This window comes from Eleutherodactylus coqui, chromosome 2, assembly GCF_035609145.1.
Source record: "Eleutherodactylus coqui strain aEleCoq1 chromosome 2, aEleCoq1.hap1, whole genome shotgun sequence".
Taxonomy (NCBI): Eukaryota; Metazoa; Chordata; class Amphibia; order Anura; family Eleutherodactylidae; genus Eleutherodactylus; species Eleutherodactylus coqui.
The window spans coordinates 185,795,098-185,804,896 of record NC_089838.1 but is presented as its reverse complement, the minus strand read 5'-3'; the positions used below and the strand labels follow the sequence as shown (position 1 = coordinate 185,804,896).

General features: G+C 42.7%; 1 protein-coding gene across 5 annotated transcripts in view; it reads right to left on the bottom strand.

Annotated features, from left to right (window-relative positions):
* Positions 1 to 500: 500 nt before the first annotated feature.
* The window catches only part of UPF2 (UPF2 regulator of nonsense mediated mRNA decay), a 51,806-nt gene continuing 42,507 nt past the window's right edge, over positions 501 to 9,799 (bottom strand). For all 5 annotated transcript variants that reach the window (XM_066592047.1, XM_066592051.1, XM_066592048.1 and 2 more), the window contains exons 20-22: positions 6,793 to 6,934; positions 2,602 to 2,722; positions 501 to 1,653 (exon numbers count right to left, since the gene is read on the bottom strand). In XM_066592047.1, coding sequence (XP_066448144.1) covers positions 1,644 to 1,653; positions 2,602 to 2,722; positions 6,793 to 6,934 — 273 coding nt within the window. In that variant the 3' untranslated portion in view covers positions 501 to 1,643. The remainder of the gene's footprint in view (positions 1,654 to 2,601; positions 2,723 to 6,792; positions 6,935 to 9,799) is intronic.

The following is a 9,799-nucleotide window of genomic DNA, read 5'->3' as shown; positions in this document are numbered from 1 at the left end:
TTTTTTTTTTTTTTTTTTTTTTTAAAGTTCATTCATAATAACGTAACATCAGCCACCACATGGATGTACGTATAAATATATGGCTTACAACCCAAAAACCTTAGAATATAATCCTGTTAAATGGGTTTGTCTGAGACTTTTGTGACTTCTACTATTGATGACCAATCCTCAGGATAGGTTACTAATAGGTGATCAGCAAGTCAGTCGATTCCTGGCACTACTGTCCGAATTGCATTGAATTCCACTGTCCTGCAATATGGACAGTGTTATTTGCTTCCAGCACTGCCTGGCATTGATAGTGGGCACAGGAAGCAGCTGATGGGAGGTGATGCAGAACTGTGGACTACTGCCAATCATCTATTGATGACCTGATCCTGTGGATAGGTCATCAACAGAAAGAGTCACAAAAGTCCCAGACAAGTCCTTTAAATCATATTCAGCTGTATGCAAGAACAGTATAGAATAAATACAGTAAACAATATGCAAATAAACAGGACAACTCTAATTTACAATTCTTTATTGCAGCCCTGGCAAAGTTTTCTTAAGCTGGTGAAGATCGTGCAGCATTTCTGTTGGAAATGGTACAACTTTACAAATTAATTTCCAATGCGATTTTCCAACATGCAGAATTACCCAAAAAGAGGTAAAGCAAGAAATAAGAAGGAAAATGTATCAGAAAGAGCATAAATGTGCTTTTTTTTTTACCAATTTCATTTACAAGATAAACTGAGAAAAAAAAAGTGCCAATAAATAAAAAAAAGGAAAAAGAACAACTTTTGCTATATCAAAGGAAATTTAAAAAAAAACCAACCAAACCTCCCACCACAGTTTTTATGCACACTGGCATATCATCATCTGCTCCATCTCTTAACATGTTGTGTGGCCTTTGAAGCCAGCACAGTGCTCGGAATTTCAGGCAACTGTTGTGCTCTTCCCAGTATCAGAGTGGGAGATAAGTGGATTTCTGCTTCCTCAGTACAACAGTAATTAATGCTGCGTTCTCCCGGCTTTATTTAACCAGAAAAGGATTAAACTGAGCAAATTCATTTTACCTATTATTCAATGTATTCCTAACCACAAAAACAGCTGGAAATTGTAAACAGAAAAAAAAAAAAAAAAAAGCTTTTTTTTTTCTCCTTTTTTTTTGGAAGAGGTTTAGCTCTTTTCTAACGTTCACCACAACATGGCGTGCGTCAAAGTTCAAAGTTTTATTTTATCTCCCCATTGGTGTTTCATCAGCTGCCGTTTGAAGTTCTTTGCCTGCTCTGCTCCACGGGACAACTTCTCGATACCGTCCATTTTGCAAATCTTGAAAACCATTTGCAATTCATTAAAACAAAATCTTTCTACAATAACTGAGGTGCTTGCTAATGAATCCATTTCACTCTTTCCCTGCAGTGTAAGGCCACTGTGATGTCTCACCAGCAAATAGTGCTCACTCTGTGTGTGCATCGATTATGTCGAGGCTGGAAGGTCTTCTGATCAGGTGAAGCAGAAGTGAGTACTCCTACCTCTCCTCATAACCAGCTCTGTTCCAGATCTCTCTCCTGAACATGCTGCGATGTGCTGCTGATCTGACGCAATATCTGTAGGACTCCACCGGCCATGTTGTCAGATGTAGGGCCAGACAATACAACGCTGGATCAACGTCTCCTGGGAACAAAATAAAAGGAAATACAATCACACTGACTCTAGCCAATCAAAAGCAGGGGGAAATCGAGATTTTACATACAATGACAATGTCTTTGTAAATCAAGAGAAAATAAGTACTGCTATATCAGATGGAAACACAATATTATATTAGTCTTGTTTATAAACTGACTTCAGATTGTACGAGTCTATTAAATTTCATAACCCTAACAAGTATATTCCAGTTTAATGTACACGTATTAAACAGAAAGGGAAACTCCAGGCTCAACAGATCTAGGTTATTCATTACACAGTGAATAGTTCTACAGTCAACAAAACTCTTGTAAAAAGCAGTGCCCCCCGTGAAAAACAATATAAAAGCTTAAAAAGGGGTTTTTTTGTTTGCAAAGATTATTAGTGAGAGGGCGCCATTCAGGATCGAAAAAGCACGCTCATGTGCTCTCTGGAGGAACTCAGCATGCTTGTGCATTACCTGAATAGCCCATCGATTTGAAATGGAAATATAATGCTTCATTTTACATTGGCTTGCTCCATATGCCTGAACTTTCAAAACCTAAAATATTTCTTCTGACACCTCGAATGAACATACAAGGAGCTAGGGCAAGGGGTGGATGAGATGAGTATTCCGGTTGAGCCTAAACCGCCATTAATTCTCAAAGATACCGAGTCACTGAAAGAAGTGCCACTAAAGTCAACTAGAAATGGATGAAAGTCCCTAAATAGCACCACTGCCCTCTGGGGAAATCTGCAGAGGTCAAACCTCTGCCGACAGTTCTTCTGACATGTCTGAAAATGAAAATCCAGCTAAAATGCAATTAAGGAGGAAGGAGAACAAGAACATGTGTCTTAACTCGTTCCAGTAGACGAAAAGGATATTCTAGTTACAAAACCAATCGAATGGAAAAGCAGAACTGACGATTTCTGCAGACAACTTTCAAAATTAAGTCTCACCTGCCGCCTGTTTTGAAGATGAGATCTGCATTTGGTGCCCCTTTAGGATGTTGGTACCGAGGTCGGCGGTCTCTGTTGGTATTTGCTGGAGCTGGACGTTGTGCCAGAGACTGAAGCATTTCTGTAATTGTGCCGAAAACAAAAATAGTCAGTTTCTGTAAATTTCTTTGGTTTACCCCTGTAAGTGGATCCTAATTAGACACTGAGGTCAATAAGCAATTTCTGATGTTTACGTACGTACAGTTGCCTCTTTTAAAAGCAAACCACTGGATCTGCCACTTCCTGCTCAGAAGCGGAAGCTCGGCTCACCCACTAAAAGACAGAGATACTTGTGCTGTTTGGTCTAAGTAATCTGTTTACCCTTTAATGAGCAGCAGCTTTTCAAAATTGTAATTTTTTTCATCCCCACTTTCTAGAGTTATACATTTTTCTGACATATGAGGTCTTGGTTTTTGCAGGACAAGTTGTATTTTTTTTTTTAAAATAGTACTATTTATTAGACCATATAAATGTACGGAAAAAAAGAATTTACTGTCTCCATAAAACTTTCATAAGATTACGGGGTTTTTTTCTTATGACATTCAGCTTGTAGGATAAATAAGAAATTTTAATACCTCAGACGTTTACAGACAGAGCAATACCAATTATGTTTATTTTAACCAATTTATGTTTATATATGAAAATGTTTTTCTTAACTGTTAATATTATTTCCTGTCTCGTTTATTGGGGGGAAAGCAGGACAGCTGAAGACCGTGGGTATAGCTACTGCCACTAGGAGGCAGACACTAAGCAGAAAAGTGTTTGCCTACCAGCTATACCCCTCCTGCAGGCACCAAGCTAATCAGTTTGTAGCAAGCAGTAACATAGTAACATAGTTCGTAAGGCTGAATGAAGACTATGTCCATCTAGTCCAGCCTGTCTAGCCTCCTGTTTTGTTGATCCAGAGGAAGGCAAAAAACCCCAAGAGCAGAAGTCAATTTGCCCTTTTGGGGAAAAAAAATCCTTCCCGACTCCCTAATGGCAATCAGACTGTTCCCTGGATCAACCCCTAATAGTTCCTACCTGCCTGTATACCCGGATTAACAAATAACCTTAGATTTATAGCCTATAATATCCTTCCTCTCCAGAAAGACATCAAGTCCCCTTTTAAACTCCTCTAAGGGGAGCAGCAGAGTAAGATATAAAAAGGTAGACAAACAGTCAGTGTAAAACATCAAAACACCTTAAAGGTAACACAGTGTAGAAGCACATGCAATTCCAAGGAGAATGCTCTAAGACCTAATGTCCATGGGCAAAATAGAATAAGCAAATCCGCGCAGGTGTCCAGCACACGCAATCCGCGCCCATAGGGAATCATTGGACACCCGCAGGTAATTAAATACATGCGGATGTCATTTTCCCCTGGCACGTGGATCGTACGTGCGGAAAAACACCCGCAGCATGCTCCATTTTGTGCGGGGCTCCTGCGGCTTCCATTGAAGCCTATGGGAGCCGTCTGGTCCTGCAGCACACCCGCAGCTGTATTTGTGTTGTGCTGTGGAGTTCAAAAGAAAAAAAGATGTGCTAGCGTGCCGAGCACATCCGCTGGGCCGAAGAAAGAAGATCCGTCCACGACGGAGCCCATTTAGTATTGGGACTACTGACCTAGGTAGAAGCAAAAATGGGCCAAAGTGCCAAACCTACAGCCTCAAAGGAAGTCTTAGCTAGTGATTTCAGCTTTTTTTCATACATGTCCTTAAAAGGAGGAAGTGTCCCCCATCAGGGGTAGTGTGTTTCGATAAACGAAACACTGGGGAATCTACAGCTAGTGAAGACAACCACTTCTTGACCAACTCATCAGGGAAGTGGTCCATAATATCTTAACGCTTTAGTTTGGTGAAGCGTTTGTCGGGAAGGTTCGAATCTCTGGCTAAAAGACGTCCTTGAACTACATATCAAGGGAAAAACCTTCAGAGAACATTTTAGGCATCTGAAGAAACATGCTTCCACGAATGTTGTAGGACTCTGGTCCTTCACCCGAATGGTGTCCTACATGGTGACTATCAAGCCATCAACCGTAGTGGAGATTTTTAATGCCTGTTCTTCATCCAAGTCAGAAACTGAGCTGCATTCGGAAAGTTCGCCCTCTGATTGACTATGGTCTCCGAAGGAGAGGACAGATCGTGTCCCAATAGGGGCTGGGGAAAGGGACGATGTGGGAGACCTGGAAACCGCATCAAGCAAGAAGGCCTAGCTGGCTTCCAGGGTCTACCACATGGAGGACTAGTCTGTCAGACATGTTCGGAGATGGTTGACTGTCCAATCTGTCAATGATGGCGGCGGACGTTTTAGTGGGGTACGACAAGGCGTGTGATCAGAAGCACGCCCGTTTCAGTTTGGCAGCTGAATGAGGTTAGACGACAGGGTTGACTGCAGGCAGTTCGACAGCGGTCTGCCTCGATGGAAGACAGTTATGACAAAACTGCTCAGACTGTTCGCATGAAAATTCGATATTGCAGTGAGGGCACACAAAATGCATGTCTCTGGCTGGGCCCTGTCTAGAGCCTTCAGCACTGGAGTTGGTCATGGTACCAACAGCCACAGAAAATAGTTTAGAGTACTGCTGTATAGGCCTACTGCGGAGGGCAGTGCAGGAGGAGCAATAGGGAGGGGGAGCTAGCTGTCAGGAAGAGCTTACCTGGTCCAGAGATAGTTTGGAGGATGAGTTTAAAAGACAAATAGTTGCTATGAGCCTTGGTAAAAAAAAAACAATGAATAAACACTCTTCAGGCACCAGTAGTCTCAGAATGCCAGGGTGAGACACCCAAGTCTTAGTGTTGAACCAGAGGACCGAGGGTGGGTGTTAGAAAAGGAGGAAGGCATAAACCAATATAGTGTGTGAGTAGTGGTGCGCAAGAGAGGGATTAGAGGAAAGAAGAAAGACCTCCTTCAAGCACTGCCACCCCCAATTAGTCAGAGATGCACTGAGCCTGCCCCACCGGAAGTGGCCCGATTAGGCCTGAAATCAGGACCTAGATAAGGGGGTGTGCTCACAAGTCATGGTTGGAACCCCCAGGAAAAAGACCGCCCACTGTTGTGAGACTTGCAGACCCCAGTCAGACTGGTGCAGTCTCCAGCTACCTGCCAAAATCCAGCCTCTGTGGCACTTTCACCCTCCGCTGTCCCAGATCTGTGATGAAGTAGGATCTAAGTGGAGAGAAGTAGCACCCCATGGGTAATTAGAGCTGCCACCCCATGGAAGGAGACGTAACCGGAGGAAGAAGCCACAGAAGAGGATAAGGAGGTGAGCAAGCTGCCCATCCATGGACTAAGTCTTCCAGGTGCCGCCCAGGGTATTTTTCTTCCCCCTCTTTTAAACATTTATCTTGCAGTACAAATAGCTAACCTTAGGTCGCCTGTGCCCAGCTGGTAACCCCACGTACCTGTCCGGAGTCTTCGCAATCTTTACTGCGGATGGTCCTGCCGGCGCACATGCGCAGTACAGATTTTGCCGCGCCGTCACTAGGTGATGACGCAGATTCCGCCACCTTTCCGCATGGAGGATTACTTTATGAGGATTGACTTCAATGGAAGCCGTCTGCACGGAATCTGCCTAAAAATAGAGCACGCTGCGATTTTTTCCTCCATGAATGGAAAATTGCAATTGATTTTCGCTCGCATGCAAGAAAAAAAATAATAAAAATCACTTTTCCTTTGCATGCTATGGGTGATATTTTCTTCGGAATCCGGAGAAAGATGCCCGCTCTGGAATCCGCATTGCAAATCCGTCTGTGTGCAGGCGGCCTTATTCTAGTTCATTTTTAAAAATTTGTACATTTTATTAAAGGCTTTTCTTTTTAAATTTTTTGTGAGACTTTTTTTCCCCTTTAAATTAAGCAAAGCCTAACCTCTAACAAAAAAACAAAATTATACGAATGTGTTTATGATTTTCACATGTGGCAGTAGCATCAGTATGCAACTCTCCTCTCACAATATAATACATGTGAGTAGAGGCAGGCATGGGAAGGAACAAAACTTTGTGCCTTGTTACAAAAGTTATTTGTGACTGGCAAACACAAATGACAGCCAGCAGCCCCTGATCTCCAATAAACATTCACCCTTAGCTTCCCATGGCAGCTCCTTTCCTAGCATTATAGATCAACTGTTGTGTTACTATGACCAACTAGCCAACATCAAATATGTAATCCGCACCTTGATAATCTTCCTGCTCCTGCCGTTCATTGATGTCTAGTGTGAGTTTCTTCATTCTCATTCTCTCTTCTTGCTCTGCTTGCTGCTGATTCCAGTGATTTGCAGCCAATTGTGAAGACATGGGCACATTAAGAATCTTGAACTGTGGAGGGGGTGAAGACATTTAGTGAACCACATTACATTTTTGTAGACTAGCAAAAACAATTTTAACTGTAAGTCTCAACTTGTCATGTATAAACTTTAAACACAAAGACAACTATTACCTCTTAAGAGCACAGCCCATAAAACATCAGTTTTGTCCTAGAAGTTTAGGATCAATTACGTAACTAATAGGAAGGGGATTATTCCAGTTCTCCTAACATTGCTGTTCTTGCCAAGAAAGAAGAACAAATTCAGAAGTGTGAAAATAACCAGTTTAAAAAGTAAGTTCTGGACCAGAGAATGCCGATTTTCCAGCTGTAGCTCTTTCCATTGACTATACTTTCCGAGTTTTATTATATGGAGTTTGTTTTGATAAATAATGCTTAGAAGATATTAGCCTTTATGTGTGCAGAGTCTAATTGCAAGAAGTGCAGCTACAGAAACGGCAACAACAATCGGGTTAGCACAATGTCTTATCCACCATTGGATCAGAAGTCGGGAAATGGGACCTTTTCTCTAAGCTTCATTCTGTTTTACTGAAACAATATCGGTCCAGTATTTCACTTACAATTCCTATCCAGTTTATAAGCAGTTTGTTTCACAAAAATGCTTCCAGCTTTGGTTTTTCAAGGACTTTGTTTAACCCTTTAATGCAACCAGTTTTGGTCTTATGCCTCCTGCACACGGCTGGGTCGGATTCCGACAGCGAGATTCTCGCAGCAGCATGCCACCCGAGCCCCTGCACTGACCTCCCACTTACCCATCCGGCTTCTTCTCTCTCTGCTCTCACTGTGCCGGATGGCGCACAGCCTCACATGCACAGAGCAGAGCGGGGGTGTCTGCTGTGACGTTTCTGTGCGGCCTCTGCGAGGCCTGTACAGAAATAGGACATGCCATGATTTTTGTTACCATGCGGATTTTCAACTATCAAAATCGTCGCTGTATGGCAGCGCGCAACAGTGGAGATTCCGTGGGCATTGGGCCTTAAAGAATACTTACACTTTCACCCTTGGGGCGCTTCTGCTCCATCCGCCATTTTCGGGTTCCTTCTGGCAGCTGAAAGTGGCCAAAGGAGTAGAAGCGCTCCAATGGTGAAACGGTAGGTACTCTTTAAGGAGGCATTTCAAGCTGCTCCATTCTGGAAGCACAACATTATTCTGCCATATTGTTAACATATAAAGTTTCGTGCCATTCACCACATAGCACAAACAGGTTTACTTTAATTTTAGTTTTTATTTGTACTTTTCCAAAATGAACACTTTAACCCCTTCCTGCTGCAGCCAGTTTTGGCCTTCCTGACAGCATCAATGTTCAAATCTCACATGTCACTTTATGTGGTCTAAATTATAGAATGGTTTTACTTTTCCCAGTGATTCTGAGGTAGTTTTTGGGGGACACGTGGCATTGCTGAACTTTGAATTTTTTTTACTTGTAAGACAGATAGACATGCTACACAAAATAGATAAATGGGGATTCCAGGACTTTACAATCTTCCACCCTTATACCACAGCCATCCTCAGTGAAGCACTCAACAATGTCTTGGAGCTTCAATGAGAGTGTCACATGACCCCTGATGCCCTGATTTTGAGACTTCTGCTTATGTAACGACTATGGTCAGAGGCTCCTAGCTTCCTGTCCTGATCATCCTGTTTTAGCCACGCACACACACCTATATTACACACAAGCCTATATGTGTGTAATATATATATATGTTTATATACACACACATACAGGCTCTACCTGTTATTTAGCTTTGTAAAACAATAAGGAGCTAGATGATCATAATTGGTTTACTGGATGGGATTTAGTATTCATGAGCGGTGTGTGGGAGGATACAGAGTGAACAGGCAGAGATGCAGCCCAGGGGGATTATGGGAGATTTAGTCACTATATATAATAAAAAGTATATGTTTAACATATTCAAACCTGTTTTAAACAATAGGTCACTTTCTGATGATACATTCTCTTGTAAGATCTGTAAATTCACTGGCAGCACATATTAGAGCACATAGGTCAAACAGAAGTCGCGCTGACCGAATCTGGCTCGCTGCCTCATTTTATGTGGCCTGCCGGCTGTACATCAAAATGACAGGAATTAGACTCTGCAGCGGCCACCAAGTATGTGACCACTGACCTCTCACCTTGACGCAGTGCAGAATCTGTAACCACTGATTTCTCCCTGCCGGTGTCTGCAGGGAGGTAAGAAGTCAGCGGTCACAGAATCATCTGCGGCTGCCACCGCCGGGCTGGAGCGGCAGGCTGAGTAGGTGTACAGCCTGTAGGGATGCTGACTGGCCAGAGGCCAGTAGGGAAGAGGTTATTGGCCTCTGGCTGGGCAACATCCCTGGGACAACTATGGGGGTCCCTGTCACTACTGCGGCCACTATGGGGGTCACTGTTCGGACTCATTCACACAGGCATAAGTGTATTTTGGTTGTACAAATACCTTGTGTATTTGCATGACCAAAAATTGCTTATGCCTGCATTTTTGAGCCAGATGCGTTTTTACATGCGCAAATACACTACGTGTATTTGTCCCAGTCTATTCACTTCAATGGCCTATTGCGGTGCTTAATACTCACCAAAATACATTCTGCTATGCATTTTTCATGCAATTGCACATTACATGAAAAGATACAGTCATGTGAACAAACCCATTGAAAATCAATTCAGTGTGCACTATGTTGCGCAAATACGCTCATGTGAACGAGCCCTTACTATACAATTATAATTGGCCCTTTGAAGGTAACCAGAAGGCTAATGTGGCCCTTGGTGAAAAGGAGTTTGACCTCCTTGCATTAAAGGATTGTTTGGCAATCCATACAAAGTTTTGACCATAATTTGAAACTTTCTAAACAGCTTTAGT